The 21,700-nt window shown below is 44.8% G+C and overlaps 1 protein-coding gene across 2 annotated transcripts in view; it reads right to left on the reverse strand.

Annotated features, from left to right (window-relative positions):
- LOC147886016 (vacuole membrane protein KMS1-like) overlaps positions 1 to 21,492 on the reverse strand; it is an 89,256-nt gene extending 67,764 nt beyond the window's left edge. Inside the window, exons 1-2 of one of the 2 annotated variants that reach the window (XM_087396454.1) lie at positions 21,365 to 21,492; positions 12,902 to 12,988 (exon numbers count right to left, since the gene is read on the reverse strand). In XM_087396454.1, the coding sequence (XP_087252580.1) occupies positions 12,902 to 12,988; positions 21,365 to 21,380 (103 nt within the window). In that variant the 5' untranslated portion in view covers positions 21,381 to 21,492. The remainder of the gene's footprint in view (positions 1 to 12,901; positions 12,989 to 21,364) is intronic. The other variant, XM_087396455.1, reaches the window with a different exon arrangement.
- Between the last annotated feature and the right edge of the window lie 208 nt (positions 21,493 to 21,700).

Genomic DNA, 21,700 nt, shown 5'->3' on the forward strand with positions numbered 1-21,700 from the left:
CTCAGCTTTTCAAATAAAGCTGATGCATGATTTTAGCCAAAAAGCTATAGCTTTTCCCTAAGCTTGGGCGCTCCATATCCACTATTCTCTTATGAGACCTTCTTTAAGGCTGGTGCCCCATTTAAAAGAGCTTTTTCCCTTGAAACTTGGAGAATTTTACCACTCTCTAATCCCTTGTCACAATTTAAACACGTGCATACTCGTGCTCTGGACTAATCCTAGTCCTTTGGGGGTGTCCCAATCGTGCACACGATAAACATAAAACAACTTCTCTCTTATTGACCAAAGTCCACATCCTCTAACTGAAGCCAAAACTTGCTCCGGTTGACCGTAGCCGAACACTATTTCAACTAAACCAAATCTTTATTGTTGTTGACCACAAGCAACACTCTTTGACCAAAGTCAAAACTAAAAATATAGATCTTTTATTTTTCAGGACACCACAATATCTCAAGGACCTTTGCAAAGAGTAACTCGTCCATCGCAACATTCGTCGACTCTGGTTTCACCGGAGTAGACTAAGACTTCTTTGCAATGTCTGCCTTCTTTTACCGACAATCCTTAGCATAGTGCCCAAGCTTCTGACAGTAGAAGCAATTCAGCTTTTTCTTGTCCTTCTTTTACCCGTTCTTAGAAGTGGATTCTCCCGTGGACTGAGTACCCCTGGTGTTGTTCTTCTTGCCCTTCTCTTGGGCCACCAACAAAGCTTCATCCTTCCTTCATACAGCTTCTACCTCAGCTCTTCTTGAACCGACAAGGAGCTTACCTACACGAAGATTAGCGGTTTACTCCTCTCATGAAGAGTAAGCATTGTGACAAAACTCTGGTAAGTACTAGGAAGTTCGTTCAATAATATTATTGCTAACTGCTAACTGCAACAACTGATCTCGTATCTCCTCCATCCTCGTGATGTGACCCGTCACTGGATCTCCATCACTAAGTCGTAGATTGAGCAGTTGGGGATAACGACTGACCACACGGATCATAATCTGGGCCTTGAACTCGTCTTGAAGGATCTCCCATGCCTCCACCGCGGTTGTTTTTGTCTCGACTTTGGACTAATCGTATGCGCTTGTGCATCCTCGTCCTCCCATTCGGACATCCCTTCATCATCATCTGTAAAGATCTTCTTCGAGAAAATGGAGCTTCCAAATGGAGGCTTCTCCAAGCGATCACAATCCTCCACAATTTCCTTGCTATGAGCTGGGTCTTCACCTTGGGGTCTCTACGTCTATGGCTCAGCCGCTCCGCATCGTCTCTTCCTGCTAATCCACTCTACTCCCTGAGACCTCCCACTTTGCCAGAGATATCCGAGGTGATGATGAGACATCCCCATTTGCTGCCCTTTATCAGTCCATCATTGAATTCTCTAGCTACGGAGAAGTCCTCCTAGTGGGGGACTTCAACGCGAGGACAAGGGCCCGTCAGGTACCACTTCTTGACTTCAGAGATAATTCCACTCTACTGCCAAATATTAACCTTGAGGAGGCAGGTATGCTATGGGTTTCGGCTAACAGGCGAGGTCCATTCTCATCTTATGGGCAGGCCCTATTATCCCTCGGCCGGATACATGATCTCATTATCTATAATGGTCTTGACAAATGGCCCGCTTCAGGTGGTTTCACATGCTTTCCGCATGAGGGGGGTGCCAGTGTTGTTGATTACATCAAGATCCCCTGTCTTCACATCTCGCATTACTGACTTCACTGGAGCACCTCTCCCCCCAGAGGCTGATCATACATACCTTTTCTTTAGCATCTCCACCTCCCTTTGCACAGACCTTCCACCCCACTCAGTGCTTACTCCACCTACCACGATATACGCTTTGATCAGGATCACTCACCTTCTTACTCTGGTCGTCTATACATATTTCTCGCTTATATTGACTTCATACCCCTTTTAGAGGATCGTGTTGCCCTTGTCACCCGCTCACTACACGAGGCTGCCATTCACACTTTCCCCCACACCACCCGCTCCACCCACCCACCACCCCCTGGAACCATACCCTGTAATAGTTGGTACGATGATGAGTGTAAGGCTTTACGCCGCCAACTCAGATTTGAAACCAAAAACAGTCTTCCGAGCGCACCAAATATGCTATGCTAATACCGTAGACTGGTACACAGAGGAAGAAACTAGACTTCGTTCGTCGGAACGAGCAGCTACTGAACATTTTGTTTAGTAACAACTAAGGACTTCTGGCTGAGATTTCTAGAAGGACGGTCCCTCCGCCACTCACTGACACTCAAATCTGGTTTCATTATGCACGCACACTTTATGACATCCCAAATCAGCCAGTCCCTAACCTCTCACACATGCCTCGTCCCACATCCTGCATCCTCTTCACTAGAGGAGGGGTAAAGGATGCCGTAATGAAACTTCATAATGGCCGAGCCAAGGATCATGAGGGGCTATGCACTGAGTTCATTGCATATGGGATTAACCTCCTAGCCCCGATCTTAGCAAAGCTTTTTAATGAAGCTGTCTTTTTGGGATTTCCACACACTTGGACCATTAACACTATCTCACCCATCCACAAGGCAAGGGATCCCATGAGCCCGAAGAACTACATCACCATTATGATTGGACATGTCATGTCCAAGATTTATGCATCAGTACTTGACTCCGAGGTTAGCAGACTTACAGAGCGTCGAGGACTTAGAGCAGTAGGACAGGCCGGATTCCGGCATGATCATGGAACCATGGACCACATCCTCACGCTCAGATGTATCATCGAGGAGGCGAGGTCACGAAAGCAGAGGGTTTATTGTTGCTTTATCGATTTCCGCAAGGCATTTGACACGGTTCCGAGAGCCCTCCTCATACGACGCCTATAGGACTTGGGCTATGACCAGGAGATCATTTGGGCTGTCATGGCACTGTACGAGAGAGGTTCTGGCAGAGTTCGCGCAGGATGCGGGTGGACAGATGAGATCATGAGCACCATCGGGATCAAACAAGGGTGTCCTTCTTCGCCTACCTTGTTTAGCCTCTACATTGACGAGCTTGAGACAGTGATGCAGACACAGGGGGGTGTAGGTTACTCTCTTGCGAGCACGCTGATCCACATTCTGCTCTATGCAGATGACATGGCTCTCTTGTCTTCCTCAGCAGAGGGGCTTCAGAGACACCTAGTGTTATGCTCCAGCCGAGATAGCATGACCTCGGAAAGATCGGTGGGCATTTTCCCTTAGAAGACCGACTTCCGTAATATTTCATGTGCGTAAATTAAATGGTCAAGGGAAGTAACTGCCAAGGTCCTAGGTGAGTGTGTATTGGCATCAACTAGGTGGTTCTGAGTGCTCAGGCCTAGGTGCACCTAAATGTGTAAGAATGCCAAGGGGCAAATGTTTTAATTGTGCCCCAAGAGAGGGGTAAATGGTGTACCAAGCTAAAGGTCTAAAATGATGGCATGTGGCAGGAGGGAACCATCTAGGGATTTGTGGACTCGTGGATAGGCATGAAGAAAATCTGTGCATGCAATCCATGAGATAGGCTGGGAGTATAATCTGGATGTAATCGCCTGTTATTGTGAGCTTGAATCGACGCAAAGAAGTTTCCTAAGTTTTTTTCTACCCGTGCCCGTGATTCTACGGAAAGAAGACAAGAGATAAGTATGTAGTATACATTTGGTATCAGAGCGGAGGTTATATGGGTAGCGTGGAAGAGCGGAGGTTATCTGGGTAGCGTGGAAGAGCAGAACTGTAATAAGTTAGAAATCTGGCCCTTCATATTTACGTTACGTGGAGGTCCTTCGACACGATAAGCGATGCTGGATGAAAGACCTGTGAATAGAGGTGGTTATGAGGCGTGGCGATGGGCGACGCACGGGCAACGTCATGGCTACGTGGTTGGCTCGACGGCGATGCGTGGCTGATTGGCTCAACGAATTTAGTCAAGTACCGGTTCGGTCGACGAGACTAGAAGGGAGCTGAGCGGATTTTGGGTTCGGTCGATGGGCCATCTAGCAGCTCTTCAAGGCAGCTAATAGGAGCACTGCAGCTATTGTAGGTGATGGCGCAGCTGTGGGGTCTTGAACATCATCACCATTGAGGGAGAGCAGGATCGCATACAGCCGCAGGCTTGTAGGTTAGTATCATGCAAAGAAAATCCGGATATCTGCGTTACGTGGAGCTTCCAGGGGGCATCCTTTTTTCCTTCTATACAAAATTTCAGTTTTCAGTTTGCAGTCGATTTATTCATGTACAGTAGAGGGAAATTTGAAGTGTGATATACTTTTGGAGTTTTGACGTACGGAAAGAAGTTTAAAAAAATATATATTTTTTCCCTTTTGAAAGAATGGAGGCAGACGGACTAGATTAGAGGGTAAATCCTGGTGAATCTAGAGTGCGATCTACGCAACAAGTGTCCCACCACACAGCACCTACTCTGGTGGGTAGGATTTATGTGCTGGAAGATGCCTTACAACAAATCATGAACCAACAGCTTCAAGTGAACGCTGGCCAAAATGAACTAAGAGGGATGGTGCAAGCCTTGTCGGCTAGACCATCTAGAAATGAAAAGGGCAAAGCTCCAGTAGAGCCAGAGCCCAGTATACACTCGTTGGAACGTGCGAAGGTCAAGGTACCTAATATTACCAATTATAGACCGGAAAAGTACGCTGGTCGGATGACCGAGCGTAGTTCTGATGTGATCGAGGTTTGGTTACATAAGTGGGAAGAAGCCTTCGCCATTTGTGAGATCAGATCTGATCTAAAAAAAATCCGCGAGACCACTCACATGTTTATTGAGGCAGCGGATAGGTGGTGGATAAAACAACAGAAAGATCAGGTTGCCCCTACCACCTGGGAAGGGTTTTAAGGCTGAATTTAAGAAACACTTTCTTCCACCTGACGAAGAGTCCCGAGCTTGGGATGCTTACAGAAGCCTTCGCCAGAGGAATTTGTCGGTGGCAGAGTACACTGACAAGTTCAGGGAATGTGTTATGAAAATAATAGACCCTCTCCCTATGTCGGTTCAGTTGAAAGACTATATCTATGGACTGAACGACAAGATTAAAATGGAAGTTCTGGCTAAATATGTGACTACATTAGATGAATCTATTGCAGTATCCCTGAACTATGAGGATGCCAGAGACAGACCTAGTGGGTTTGTGCAGGCAGGGACTCAGCATGAGTACCCAAGAAAAGGGGAATTTCAGAGGAAATGGACTTCAAAGGCAAGTGTCTCACAGCCAAGTGGCCAAACCAAGCAGGTGAAATCGGTTGAGGGACAAGCAAAGACAAGTATCACCGTTGGGGTGAAAAGAAAAGTAACTCCAATGGCAGCCCAGGCTTGGTCAAAGTCCTCGTTGACCCCTGAGCAAAAAGAAAAAGCTAGAAAAGAAGAATTGTGCTTCGGCTGCCTTCAGCAACATCAGTGCAAAGATTGTCCACTAAACAAAGACCGTCACACGGCCAATATGATAATATCTAAATGCGACGCGGAAATGCAGGAGAGTCCCAATGCGGAACATATGCAGATGCAATTGGCGGGACCTTCTCAGAGGTTAGTACCTGTGTTGTTAAGTGTGTCTGTTACTAAGTTAGTAAGCGGTGCACCCGATAACATCCTTTCAAAGCCCGCAGCAACGAAGTATACGGTTTTCGATGAGCCTGAGTTGATTAAAATGAAAGGGCAAGTAGCCAATCATGATGTGATTGTATTGTTTAACTCAGCGTCAACACACAATATAATTAACTCGAAGCTTATTAAGAGACTCAAGTTGAAAACTAGTCCGTCTAACTATGCTTATACGGTCAGGATGGCGGACGGAAGTTCAACTGAAGTATGGGACCAGAGGATTACCCAGTTGGAACTTCGAATTCAGGACTATGTTGAGAAGCTGGACTTTGAGTTGACCAGGCTTGCTCACGCAGATATAGCCCTAGGCATGGCTTGGCATTTTTGGAAAAATCCAGCCATTGATTGGAAAAAGTATATTTACCCGTTCAAGATGAACGGGGTAGAATATGTTTTGCGAGGTGAAAAGGATTTACCTCGAGGACCATTGATTTCAGCCATGGAAATTCGAAAGACTCCGAAAGAGTTTCTGTGTCTGTGTATAGCATCAGTAGAGTCGATTGATGATGCATCGGCTAGCACTGAGGCTACCCAAGATGGGAAAATGGCCGAGTTGGCTAAAGAGATATCGGAGAAGTTCTCTGATTGTTTTAGGGATGAGTTACCTTATGGGTTACCTCCAAAGCATAATGTTCAGCATAAAATTGAGCTTATCCCGGGGCAGAACCTGTAAATAGACCTCCCTATAGATTAAGCTTTACAGAAGAAGCTGAGGTGCGAAGACAACTGGAAGAATACCTCAAGCTGGGGCAAATTCAACCCAGTTTTTCACCTTTTGCTTCGCCAGTGATATTAAAGAAGAAGAAAGATGATACTTTTCGTCTCTGTATAGATTACAGAGCATTGAATAATATCACTATTAAGCACAGGTATCCGATGGCTCGGATCGATGATTTGCTAGATGCATTACATGGGGCCGTAATTTTCAGTAAGATAGATCTTAAGTGTGGCTACCATCAGATCCGTATTAGAGCCGAGGATGTGCATAAAACCGCTTTTAGAAGCAGGTTTGGTCATTATGAGTTTTTTGGTAGGTAATGCCCTTTGGACTTACCAATGCTCCAGCTACATTCATCATGCTTATGAACGATTTACTACGTCCGTATATCGAAAAGTTTGTAGTATATTTTATTGACGATATTCTGGTATTCAGTAAAAGTATTATTGAGCATCATGAATACTTAAGAATAGTGTTCAGTACTTTGAGGAAAGCCAGTCTTTATGTAAATTTAAAGAAGACTATATTGTGTATGGTAAGACTTGAATATTTAGGATTCATAATTACTCCAGAGGGGGTAGAAATGGATCCAAAGAAAGTGGCTGCGATACTGACTTGGCCAATCCCTTAGAGTTTGACCGCTTTGCGATCATTCTTGGGATTTGTCCAATTTTATCGAAGGCATATCAAAGGATATTCTGAAATAGTATCGCCATTGACTGATCTGACCTCAAATAAAGTACCTTTTATATGGGGACAGAATCAACAGAAAAGTTTTAACAAGCTGTGGTCACAAGACCAGTGTTAAAAATAGTTGATCCCCAGAAACCGTTGTTCCTTGAAACCAATGCAAGTGGCATTGCAATAGGAGCAGTTCTCCTCCAAGAGGGAAGGCAAATAGCCTTTGAAAGCAAGAAGCTTTCTCCCTCTCAACGAAATTGGCCAACTCATGAATTAGAGTTGTATGTTATTGTCCATGCTTTGAAAACATGGAGACATTATTTGTATGGACCAGAGTTTTATGTGGATGTTGATCATGATACTCTGAAACATTTTTGTAAACAACCTGACTTGAGAGGCCGCCAAGCTAGGTGGGCAGAACTCATGCAGGAGTTTAACTTGACGATCCGGTATCGAAGAGGGAAAGATAATAAAGTTGCTGATGCGTTGTCACGCATTATGCATAACATGAGTTTCACGGTGTTAGAGAGTGCTCTAATGGCCGAGATTAGAGAAACTCAAAAGGTGGACGAGTTCGTCCAGAGCCTATGGCCTAAGGCTCATATGTTAGAACTCGGCGAAAAGGATGACCTGGCATCCAGAAAAGGCCAAACTTATGCAAGATATGCCATAAGGGATGGTATGCTGAAAAGAAATTGCAAGGTAGTAGTACCTAATCAGAATGATCTCAGGCAGAGAGTCATTCAACAGTGCCATGATAGTCCATGTGTGGGACATCCAGGAGTCGAGAAGACATATGATCTCGTGAAGCGAGATTTCTTTTGGCCAAAGATAAAAAAGCATATTCATGAATATGTGACACGCTGTTTTTCGTGTCAGGTAAGTAAGGAAGAGCGGATGAAGCCACCCGGACTTTTACAACCCTTGGAGATACCACTAAGTGGGAGAGCATTTCCATGGACTTTATTGTCGGTTTGCCTATGACACAAGGTGGATATGACTCTATCCTTGTGGTGGTTGATCGTCTTACCAAGATGGCTCACTTCATTCCAACTAGAGAATCTGTTAGCATCCCGCAAGTGGCGGATTTGTTTATTAGACATATATTTCGTCTGCATGGATTACCCAAATCCATAGTGTCAAACAAAGATGTCAAATTTACCGGTCATTTTTGGACTGCGGTATTTGAGACACTAAGGACTGAGTTGGGAATGAGTAGTGGAGATCATCCAGAAACGGATGGTCAGACATAAAGAATCAACCAAATTTTAAAGGATATGCTTAGAGCATATGTGTCATTGAGGCAACATACATGGGACAAGTGGTTGCCATTGTTAGAGTTTGCCTACAATGATAGAAAACATTCCTCTACAGGGTTCAGTCCGTTTGAACTAAACTATGGTTATAGGCCAGCGAATCCAACTATAGTTGGAATACCTCAAAAAGTGCCTAGTGCCGCGAACTTTGTGGTTCAGATGCGGGAGATGCTAGCACTTGCGAGAGCTAACATCCGCCAAGCTATGGATAGAGCTAAGGCATATGCGGGTGAAAACCGATCCGCTAGAGAATTTAAGGAAGGAGAAAAAGTTTTTCTCAGAGTTCCTTCGCACTCTAAGTCTTTGACTGCAAGAGAGTGTGCTAAGTTATCACCTCGATATTGTGGGCTAGGTGAGGGTGTATTGGCATCAACTAGGTGGTTCTGAGTGCTCAGGCCTAGGTGCACCTAAATGTGTAAGAATGCCAAGGCGCAAATGTTTTAATTGTGCCCCAAGAGAGGGGTAAATGCTGTACCAAGCTAAAGGTCTAAAATGATGACATGTGGTAGGAGGGAACCATCTAGGGATTTGTGGGCTTGTGGATAGGCATGAAGAAAATGAATTACGTAATTTTTGTGTGCATGCAATCCATGAGATAGGCTGGGAGGATAATCTGGATGTCATCGCCTGTTATTGTGATCTTGAATCGACATAAAGAAGTTTCCTGAGTTTTTTTCTACCCATGCCCGTGATTCTACGGAAAGAAGACAAGGCATAAGTATGTAGTGTATCACCTAGACGCACTGCAGTCCTTTTGTGAGTCTCATGATTTGAAGGTAAACCAAGGTCATGATCTTCAATACATCTCGAGCCATCATGCGTCAGGAGCAGTTCACATTTGCGAGGTCATCTGTTGAGATAGTTTCATCATACACTTATCTTGGGGTTATCTTCTCCGGACCCAGCTTCACTATGAGACCCGCGATGCAGGCACGCTTGAGTAGAGGGTACGCTTCATTGGCTAGACTAGAGAGGTAGTGCTTCCGCTCGCATTTTCAAGATCCACGCACCAAGGGGTTGCTTTTTGACTCCTTGGTTCGCCCAGCAGGGATATACGACAGTCCTTGTTGGGGGCCAGACTTGTCAAATACAGAGTGGGCCCGTGTGGAGCGGCTACAGGTTCTCATGTTATCATGGATGATTCGTGGTAAGTCCTCCGTTCCTCACCAGATCATTCAGGCTGAGTTTGGGTCACCCCCTTTACAGCTAGATGCTACATTTTAGGTCATCACATATCTGTACCGAGTTAGGAAATATGGGGACTATACCTCGAGGCGTAGCAAGCTACCATGGATAGCTCTATCCTCTTCTATGGCACTTGCAGCAGGAGGAGACCAGAGGTGCTGGTATGCACGTACAGAGAGATGGTTTGAGTGATTGGGGCTCCACATGGATAGACTTCCTCCCTTCCAATACAACAGGGATGCTCCGTTTTCTCCCCTCTTATCACACGAGGTCAACCAGGTTATCCATGAGGATCTACTACAGCTACACACATTTTGGACCTGGTTGGGACCGAGTGAACTCCCAGTGAAGCTTAGCTTCTACAGAGATCACTTCTTACATATCACAGCAGAGGGTTTCATTGACCCACCAGGATACACACAGATTCACCTACCCCACTCGCTGAGGATCTCTTGGGTAGTTCCGGGTCTCTTCACACAAACTTCGCATCGAGAGTGGCATAGCAGAGTGACTACCTAGGGAGAGGCGCATATGCACACTGTGTGACATGCAGGAAGTTGAGACAAAGGAGCATTTCATCTTCATGTGTCCTGTGTACTATGAGATCCAAGGGCTTTTCCACTGCCTCTTCAGGGATAGTTATGGGATTTTGGCCTGTTTCCTCTCCTACCCCGACCAGCGGTGTTTGGCAAGTTTCATTCATGAGGCACTTAGACACCTTCGAGCATGGAGACAGGACCAGACTTCTTCCTCGGCCGATCCCTCTCAGAGCTCTATCACGGAGTTCTTTCAGCTAGTTCACATGGACCCCCACGAGACGAGGCCTCGACATAACCGTGACCCGGAGCTTGTGACCCGACAGCTCAGACAGAGGGTCGACACACAGATCACACTTAAAGACATCCCCTCCTTCTTTAGAGTCAGAGCCCAACCGACGGGGGTCACAGTAGCTCTGGTCAAACGCAAAGCTACGACCAGGAGACGTGCAAAGACCGCACCTCTGAGTGGCTCACAGCACTCTATTGCCGACTTCATGCCTCCACTGCCTCTTCCATCCTGATATCTTGCTGCTATCGATGATGATGATGATATTGATGACGATGCCGTGACTGATATATAGTCGACCATCGACATGACTATGTTGTACTTAGAACTTAGTACTGCCATTCTGCATTTTGCATTGGTATGGACGCTCATTTAATAGCTCCACTACCACAGCTTGTTGTATCAGGACTTTCACAGTCTCATAGACCCATCGGTCTTCCGAAGACTTTAATAAACTTTCTTTCTTTCTCATGTCAATTATCTCCTCCTCCTCTACTCCACTATACACTGGGGCCAACTCGAATTCATATAAGTCCATTGTTCTCAGTCTCCTGTGGCACTGTCACCTCCTACTGTCCGATTTGCCACAATAGGCTCTCTATGACACCGCATCTCCAATAGATAGAGACCAACGCAAACCTAGTCATGGAAGTGGATCAACTCGACCAATGGCCCACAACCCTGTCCCTCCAAAAAGAGACAATGTTACCATCTGCGGATCTCATAGTAGACTAGGCAAGTACATGGGACGTGCATCTCTTTCTCCATCTCTACTAGTGTGCATAACCTGCAGATCCACTGCTTCTAGGCATGCATGTGGATCTCCCTACCTCAATCCTTGGCTGATGGGACGAGACTCGCATCCATCCAATGCCAATCCTCAATGCATATGAAACCCATCTATCCACCAGATACTAGGGTCTAATAATCACTCCATCCTCTGATACTCTCAAGAAGTGGTCATTGTAGAATTGGATCTTCATCGGGAACTCCTGGTTCCCCCCTCCCCAAGCCCACGACAGATAGAGTTGAAGTAAAGCCAACCATATGACACGATTGATCTCATCTCGTGGGATCTGGAGGGACAAGGCATCCAAGCTGTACAGCGGTCCACCTAAATACCCCTGGCTAGCAAACCATCTAGATATGTGAGTGTACCAAGCTGTGCTAACCCCTCCCTCAACAAGCTAGTCATATGTATGACTCTAGCGCCAACCTTGGTAGACTATAGCTAGGCAAGGCCCAAACCCTATTAAGATATGTCACCGTCTAGAAGATGGCATCAACCTGGAGTGGTGTCATAGCGAACTCTTCCCATATTTTTGATGAGGGACCAAGGGCTACTTTGAATCATCTTGGACCCCATAATCACCTATAGCCTCTCAAATCTCCACCAATCCATCGCCGATAGGTCACTCTCCCAAACAGTGCAGCATACATGGTTGTCAGCCTCACAAGTGTATCTAATAGCCATCCTTCGCGGGAGGGTCCTGGAAGTGTGCCTAAAAGCATTGTCCCTCTAGTCGAGCCAGAGCTCCCTATCCTTGTGTAGGTAGTGTCCTAGCTACATGAATCAAAGTGAAAACTAGTCCCGTGAAGGCTGCCCCTAGACTGCACGATCTCAACCAGCTCCTCTCCGTAAATGAAGCTATGTCGATGAAGCACTACCCATGAGGTGTTGAAGATCATAAGCTTGGACTTGCCAAGGTTGACTATCAAGTCCTTCTCTCTGCAAAGCACCTCTAGGGCCTCCAGGTGTCTATGTAGGCCTGCTGCTGAAGAGGATATGATGACTGTGTCATCTGCGTACAATAAGTATCTGTATCATCAAATCAGCCAAGTGAGGATCCCTCCCATCCTAGGAGATCAATAAAGCCCGAGATCTCATCAATGTAGAGCCTGAGAGAGTAGCTGATCTGAGTGCTGCGTCAACACCTTGGGCTCCGATAACATGGAAAATAGAAGAAAGACTTGCCAAGGAAGCAATTCACACTTTTGAGCACAAAAGTACACTTGAAACAACAAAAAAATAAAATAGTGTCCAAAACTGTAGATTTATTGCAGAACCAAAATAGTGAACATGTGAACAAGGATCCATTGTGGGTTCCAACAGACAAAAGGAACTTGTGGCTGAAATAGAAACTCTGCTCCATGAGCTGTAGAGAGGCTTAGGTAGGCAGGATATGCAAGAAACAATTCGCAGGAGAGGCTGTGAGGGGGACTGCTATGAACTGAATGGAGGGAGGGGGATTTATATAGGGCCTAGACGGGCCAACTTTACCAGTCTGTCAGCTGACCAGCCTGGTTGGCTGCAAAGCAGCCCCTAAGGCTGCCAAAGTCTGCAGCAAGCTGCTGCAGCCAGCAGGGTCTTCAGGCCCTGCTAACTCAAAAAGGATTCTTCCCTCCTTGCTGCCTGCCCAAAATCTAGGGCATGACAATACCTATTACAAAAAAGCTCGGCAGCCCTAATGTCCCATTAAGGGCCTCACACGAAGGCGCTGCCCTCTTTCAACACACTTTTACTGCCATTCTGTATAAGATACTAATTCTGTTTAAAGTCATTATATCGGAGCAGGAAGTGAAGATAATGCACCTTCAATTTCAGTGCCTGAACTGACTTTGAAATCACCGCCAGCTGTGTGCATAAAATCAACAGGTTCCACCCCATTATTTGCAGCAGCTGCAAAAAGAGAGTAGACGAGTAATTGCATTACATGACCGTGCTCAAGCAACAAATCAATACAAGCTAGTTAACCTACTGTATGGGTATCGCACAGTTACAAGTTCAAAAAGGCAGCTCATAGCTGCTATGAATGTCACATAAAAATTATCCATGTATATTATGATTTATCATTGCAGGAGGTGACATAAAGTTCGCAGAAACCAAGTTATAATCCTGAGGTGCCCCAATTTTGCCAATCTACCATAACTGTCAGAATTTCAAAATCTGAAAGTTCTATATATGGAAAGTATAGCAGTTGATTGGAGTGATGTTGCATACAACTGAAGCCACCTGCCCGAATTTCTTCCCCCACTGGAAAACTAATGTTAGCATTTGATAGCTTTGTTACTGTGGTAAACCTCCAAGGGGTGGTGCTAAGGTTGATAGACGGGTGAAAAGGCAAGTGCCATGTGGCACTACTCCATGCACTATACTACGTAGTGGCTTCTACCACCTTTGAGAGACTCTCTGGCGGTTCTCAACTCCACTCTCCCATGAGAGTCGGAGCTCTTGGGCTTCGTGAGCAGGCAACATGACGTTTGGAGGCAGCACCGCAATTTGCGATTGGTCATAGGCTAGCTGAATCTGCATCTGGTCGGCTCTCGGACTTCCCTCCATTTCCACGTCGCATTCTAAGACCACCATCTAAGCCATCCAACGATCCTTGTTTCGTGGACAATCTTTCCACTGATAAGGCTAAAGGCATCCAAAGCATAAGCATTTTCTCCTCGCTTTCTCTTTTTGTTCCGAGGTTAAAGAGAATTTCAACCGAGCCTGGGCTGCCATTGGAGTTACTTTTCTCCACTCCAACGGTGGTACTTTACTACTTGGTTTTGAAGGAGCACCGATTGGCTTTGCCTGCTTGGCTTGTCCACTTGACTGTGGGGCACCAAACTTCCTCATTCCTCTTTTTAAACCCACTCTTTTTCGGGTACTCATATTGAGTCCCTACCCACTTGGCATGCTTCTAGCATCTTCATAATTTAGGGATATAGCTATTGCTTCATCAAGCATGTTCGCATATTAGCCCAAACTTCTATTTTAATTATATTGTTCAATCCAAAAATAAAATCCTTACTTGCACAACTGAGGAGCTATCTTCATTACACATTCCCTAAGTTTGTCAATGTATTCAGCCACTGACAAATTCCTCTAACAAAGGTACCTATATTGATCCCAAGTTCAGGATGCTTCGTTTTTTCTTAACTCTTTCTTGAACCCTTCCAAGGTAGTGGATGTCACATTATCCTTTTGTTGTTTGATCCACCACCTATCCGTTGCCTCAATAAACATTGAGTAGGCCTCGCGGATTTTCTTCATGTCATTTTTTATTTCACAAATGGCAAATGATTCATCCCATTTGTGCAACCAGCCCTCTATGACGTATGAACCACGATCTGTCATCCGAGCAGAATGCTTTTTGGCCTATAATTGGCAATATTTGGTATTTTAGCTTTCCTAGGGTCAATTATATGTATACTAGTCTCACGCTCCATAGGAGCTTTTCCTTTTTCTTCCCTGGATGGTCTCGCAAATATACTTTGAACCATCCTTCTAAGTTTGGATTGCTTGAGTCAAAATTTGTTTGTAAGGCATCCTCTAACAAAGCAATCCTATGTGGCAACGTATGGGCCGCAAGGCGTGACACTTGTTGTGTTGGCCGGACTCCCGATTCTACAGGATCCACCCGTGAGGCTTCTTCCTCAACTTCCATTGCAATTGCTTTGCCCTTATCCATAGTCCTGGGAATTTAATAAGTACATTTGAGTAATGCTACAAATTTTGGCATACCACAAATTTTAGTATGGTTTTTGTTAAAACAATTTATATAGGCCTTGCTTGATGGAAACACCATAAAATGAGTGCATCTCAACACTGTAAAAAATTAATTTGAGAGGGTAACATAAAAAATGATAAAGTTATTTGCACTACATAGATCATATATAGATCACAAATCCTCTACTAGTACAGCATGAAACTATTGCATGTTAATACGCACTATATTTCTAGTGCATAACCATTTTTTTGGCATGGCATTGGACATAAGTCCAAATGCCTCAAATTTTTAAGGAAATTTGGTCAGTATATAAGAGTCTTTATCATACATTATTTTATAGGTTGGGGTATGAAATAGGTCTTTAAACTTGATAGCACTTCATTGACTGTAAGTTCTTCTTTTCAATGTTGAACTTGTGTTTTTACGCGGTACGAAGATGAGGTCTATGAAGTTAAGAAAAAGAGTTTCTACAATGTCTCTTCCTGGAGTGGGGAGGTGAGAAAAAAAGAACCTCCAAGTGAATGCTTCAATAGATAGATGCTCTAAGACCCATCCGACTGAGAATGTGGCTACTAGTATTTTGCAACTAGATAATCTTGTTATTGTGCAGGTGAAACTACTGACATAAATGTTGAGGAAGAAGAGGTTCTTGATTTGATAGACATTAACCTCCAGTTATTCATTGGTAATATCATTTCCAAGTGCAGATTGTTGAGCTCAGATGACTGTCCTCAAATTCCTTCTTGTATTTTAATTTCTAAGAACTTAACCTTGCTTGGATTGGTTGGGTTTTGTTTTACATTTGTTTTTTTTCACACACTATCCAGATTCCTTGTGTGTATTTTAATTTCAAAGAACTTAACCTTGCTTGGATTGGTTGGGTTTTGTTTTAGATTTGTTTTTCTCCACACACTATCCGAAACTAAAATCTTAATTTACATAGACCAGATCCCAATTTCATAGCTATACAGGCATAGCCCGAAATATTCACATCCACTAAACCAATATCCTTTCCCTATGCTAGGGAAATATTTGCAACCATCACAGTAACTGCAACTTAAACTACCGCAAACACCAAAAACCTGCAACTCCAAAACTACAAAAGCTTAAAACTGTACTGGGATCCCAAAACTCAAACAATCTAAAAACAGAAGGGTAAGGAAGCTACATGTCATGGTATTTCTAGTTACTATCTTCTACCTTATCCATACTAGCTACATGTGTGCCTATCAGTTAGGCCCAAAGGTACCCTGCTGCTGCTCCTTCTGCTGGTGGACTGGCTGCTCCAGAAGATGATGAATGAGGGCCTGGAGGCCCTCCTTTTATAGCCCCCAAGGGCCGCTGCAAAAACCAACAAGGCAGGCTGCCTATGGCCGACCCAAACAGGCCGACCAGGCCCTGCCCTGGTCTGCCTATAAATGCCCCTGTGGGGCTCTCTTTTGGCCCACACGCCAAGGCAGGGGCCCAGCCCCTAGGTCAAACCTATAACTGGCCTGGTTGACTGGCTCCAACCAGCCCAACCAGCTCCTCCATTTGCCCCATGCTCTCCTCATATGGGGGCTTACAAATGGGGAGGTCACCTTTCCAGCATCCACTAGCCGACCCAGGAGCTCCCCCCCTTGATACACAAAACTAGGCCCATCAGGGTCCTTTGCAGGGCCGACCTGCCACGCCATTGGCCAGGTACTCTCTGCCTCTGTTTGGTCTGGTTCCAGTCCTGTTTTTCGCCATGTACCAGCTCCATAACCTGCCCGTACACCTGCACTTCTGATGTGCCTGCATTGCGCTTTTGTTCCAGCTCTCTGGCCATCTGTATCTAGTCTGTACCTTGCTCCCAGTCCGTACTATCCCGTACAGTTGTGCTGTTAGCATGTACATCTACTGCAGACACCAGCAGCCCAAAGGTATCATTCCAAGCTCTTCAAGTCGCTTGTGTTCCTCCAGGTATGAACCCTGGCTTGCTGCCCACATGGCAGCCTGCGTGCTGCCCATATGGCAGCCTTTTTTCTGCCTGTGTGCTGCCCACATGACGACCATGATGCTGTACATGTGGAAGCCCCTTTCTGTGAGGTGCTGCCCGTGTGGCAGCCCCCTCTCTCTCTTTGTTGTCTAAATAGCACCCACAAGGTAGCCAAGATGCTGCCCATGTGGCACTCCCTCAAACTCTATAAGTTCACCCCCCCCATGCTCTCCTCATATGGGGGCTTACAGATGGGGAGGTGACCTTTCCAACAAATTATATATATATATATATATATATATATATACACACACCTTTGTAAGACTAGAATATATCCAATCATACAAATTGAGTTTTTTGTTGTTCTAAAGTACACTAAAAATAAGTTTTGAAAAACAAAAGGAAGACATACGTAGCAAGCAAAGCAACACTTATGTCGTCATCAGTCCCAAGCATAAGCAGCTATATTGGGTTTCTAAAGACCCGCGGAGTCTCTTGGGCAAACCCAGTGCTTACTAAAAGACGTCAAATAAACAAAAGAGAAAGAAAACAGAAGGTGACTAAGCAAGCAAATCAAGAAACAAAATCTTCCAAAAAACGGGAACAAAATCTCTCTCTCACTCTCTCTCAAAAGTAGGAATGAAAGAAAGAATTTACGGAATGAATGAATTATTTAAAACATAAAAACTATAGGAACCCCTTACACTTATGTACAGCTTCCTACAAAGATGCAAAATAACATTCCTAAATTAGAAAGCACATGCTTACTCAATCAAACTCTCTTTTGAAACTAAAAGAAAAACCGGCTATTCAGCTCCCCCGCCTTTTGTTTTCAGCTTATGTTCAATCATTCTAAACATGCCTAAGGCCGATACACCATAGATAAAAGACTTCATATTTAAGAATGTGTGTACCTTTTTCATTATCTTTCTTGGATTATACCTCTTGTGTATTGGTATAGTGATCATATTACTACATTGAGTGATAAAAGACTCCTTAGTTGTACATAGCAGGAAAATCTATGAAATTGGGAAGAAATGACTCCATATTTTGCCAAATCATAAATGTTTGAGTCAATGTGAGGCATTTTTATAATGTGTAAACCACTATATTCAGGTTGTTCACGTTTCTCATATATGTCAACCTCTAATCCTACGGTTCAGTTCAGTTCACAAGAGTCACAAGGATAGATTCCCCTCTTGAAGTGCAGTTCAGTTCACAAGAGTCACAAGGATAGATTCCTTCTCGAAAAGCACAAGCATCTTTGTACATAAAGTCTTGAAAGTCAGGAACATCTGGTACAAATAAATCGGGCGGGGGGGGGGTGTTGGAAAGGTAACCTCCCCATCTGTAAGCCCCCATATGAGGAGAGCATGGGGGGGGGTGAACCTAGGGTTTGAGTGTCTATCACATGGGCATCTGATTGGATGCCATGTGGACAAGAGCCAGAAGGGATTGAGTGATAAGATGGGGCTGCCACATGGACAGCATCTTGGCTATCATGTGGGCAGCACATCTAGAGCTGTTATGCGCAGATCAGAAGGTCAGAATAGTGCAGAAGCATGGCAGATCTGTACAGATTACAAACGCCTGCTGTACGGCTGGTTTCAGGTACATGTACGGAGCTTGGGCAAGAGCCCTAGAGCTGGAACAAGCCTGGAGCAGAGGCAAGATAGTCAGGGACAGATTGCGATGGATATAGGACATGAAGGCGCACTGTTTGCAGCAGGTTTGGTGGGGCTGGACCTTGAATATATAGGAGGGCTGCAAGGGACTGACCCTGGGGGGGGCATATTTATAGCCCACACAGGTTGGCCAGGCAGGCTTATATAGGGCTGGGCCCTTGCCTAGATTGGAGAGCCAAAGGCCCTAGAAGTGTGGGGCCAAAAGCCCCGGGTTTTGAGCCCTTAAAGGGCTGGACCAGCCACAGTCTGGTCGGCCAGATTAGGGCAGGCTGGTCGGTTTTTTGACAGGCTCCTAGGCCTATAAAAGGAGAGGCTTGATGCCTCACAAATTTTCCAACAGATATATTTTGGTGGTTTCTCTATCTGGCTGGTTCATTGTCTCTTGATGAGTCTGCACATCTATGTGATGCACATTACGTACAGAAGTTTGTGATTCCACATCCCACATGCACACTGTGTGAGCTTCTGGGCATTACTGTAAGTCTTCCGCTGTGTGTACCCTCTATTGGGTAATTTCTAACAGGTGGGGGGAGAGAGAGGGAGAGAATTATGTTACATTAATTATAAAGAAAAGGAGAACCTAAGAAGCCAAGACAAATACAAGATAACTAATGCATTAAAAACATGCTCACAAGCATGCATATAAAATACCTCTATATCTGACCATATACATCTTCTTACATATTTGTCGGCACCACTTCTATAATTATATATGTTTCGATATTGAATTTTAATACGCCTCCGTACATCTACAGATATTAATTCTATTTGTATGAGTATTTATTTCATCCCCTTACGCATGTATATGCCATGCTAATCACTCAATTTAAAAGTCCCCTTCTGCGTATATGCCATGCTAATCACTCAATTTAAAAGTCCCCTTCTCTTCTCAAATGTGCTACGTTACCTGTTAGAAGAGTAACCCAAGTAGAATGTTCACTTGACTAGAAAAGAATTACAGTACCTTAGAAAGGGGAGCTTTGGGCATGGTGTAAAATGTGAAAAAGTCCAAACATTACTGTAACATACGGGGACTTACTGTGCAAAAGCGTACTGAATAGATAAATGCAAATGGAGCACTCAAGCATAATGACACCAGAGATCTTCCTAACTACTATACACTGCTTTATTTATGATGTATAAATGCTCACGAAAATGCCATAACTCTGTCTGTACATGGGTGCCAATCGGCATACAAAACTGAGCTGGAAACTCAGAAACTGGAACTGCAAGTAAGAATGGCCAAAACTGAATGGGAGACTGAGGAGCAAACAGCCCCTTAAATAGGGCTGGAAAACAAATGGTGGAGGAGCAGCTATGGAGGACGACGACCTCAAATCTCACATCCTCAAATGCTGCCACAACCTCCTCCTCTGCCCATCCCCTTCCAACTGGCCAGGCGGTTTGACTGACCAAACCAGTTGGTTGCCCGACCTGTTGGACGGGTCTTTTGACCCTATCTCATCAGCCCTCTTAGCCGACCCTAGGCAACTCAGATGGTCTTGTCCATGATGCACACTTTTATGCCTTGGAGTATTGCCCAAAACCATGTAAATCTGTTGCTAATTGATGCCACGAAATGATGACTGTGAAGCCAAGTGTCACCGCCGCATGTGCCTTGCCCTGATGCACGTAGCATTCTTGTTGCTAGGTGGCTTTGCCATGGCCTGTGACCTTTGGGGCTAGGAATGGACCCACGCAGCTCATGCCTGACTCGCCGCCCCTAGACTAAGGCCCATAATGGAGCAACGGCATTCAACAAAACATCTTGGGACTGAATGTGTGTCACAATGCACTCTAGTGCAAGGGTGCCTGTAACATTTGCTGCTGCTTAACTTCTGGATGGCGGTTGAAGCTGAATCCGCAAGCTAAAGTGATCATGATGACCACTAACTGCTATGAGAAACTTGATTGTCCTCCCAAAGAAATGGGGAATAATAGTTTGGCACTGAAACTATGACTGTACTGCTGTAGATGCCTGAAAAAAATGCCCTGCTCTGCGGTAAAACTGCGGACAGGTAGTGTTGTGAAGACTAGAAGCCAAATTGATGTGTCCAATAATCCCACCATGATACCACTATGCGCTATTGATATATGAATGCTCTTGTGGGTGGTATGGCAATCTGATAGGCCTCATGAAGTAAAAACTACATGTCCTCTGCAACTGCTGCAGACTGACTGAACAATGGATACTGAGACACTCATAACACTGGCTACCAAATGCTGGCATGCACCCTCCCTATTGCAGAAGAACCACCCACATAGAACTGTTGTGATAGTCCATGGACTGTTGGGGTGATGATGAAGCCACTGAGACCAGGCAACCAAAACTGAATGACTGAAAACTCCAGAATACGCAAATGCACTCCTGGAAACTGCTCTGTCTATACGGCTATCGTGAGAGAAAGCTGGAATACACCTGCCTCCTCTGTTATATCTGCCACCCTCCTAGAATGAACACCTCATTATAATGAGAAAAATCGATGCAAAGCTACCCTATCTACTCACACTTGGGACTATACTACAAGGCCTTGATTGCTTTGACTCATAAGGATTGACCTTTACGTATGAGGTTGTCTTTATTGCGAAAGCAAAACTATCGGTGTAGTCGATTCGTCCCTTGGTGAACGGAACTAATAATAGAGCTGCTTTGAGAGACCTAATGCCTAATTTTGAACAACCAACCATTGATCCCCTGTCCAGCTTCCATTTCCAACATCGCGGAGCCAATTCTAGACTTCATGAGGTGGTACGCCGTATCTAGCAATGCAAGCAAATGTGCGCACGTTTGCAGTGATCAGAAATTGCATCAATTGGTGACGATTTACGTCCAAAATTCCATGCCAGATAACAAGAAGACCAATGTATCGATGAAATAGTAGCGGAAATAGTAGCGGAAAACTGAAAACAACCTGGCTCTTCTTTCATGACGATGGCGGCAACGAGCGTCAGATTGTAGGGGTTCGCTAACGACACACAGCTTCGAGTGCACGCTTCAAATATGTCCACTGTTATAGCTTCACGACTAGCTAAGGATTTTAAAAGAGTATATTCTCATAAAAGAAATATATTGAATATTCTTACGGGGGACTTAGGGGCTTAGCACATGGAATGGCCCCATGTGCTAACAAAAAAAAAAACTAAGGATGGGTTTAGGAGGAAGAGGACACATGGCATCATTTCATGTGTTTAAGAGGTGGGGACCTTGTGGGGACAAGGACATGTCATCCTTCCATGTTTTTGAATCC

This window comes from Dipteris shenzhenensis, chromosome 25, assembly GCF_047967505.1.
Source record: "Dipteris shenzhenensis isolate YYH24624 ecotype China chromosome 25, Dip_SZ_1.0, whole genome shotgun sequence".
Classification (NCBI taxonomy): domain Eukaryota; kingdom Viridiplantae; phylum Streptophyta; class Polypodiopsida; order Gleicheniales; family Dipteridaceae; genus Dipteris; species Dipteris shenzhenensis.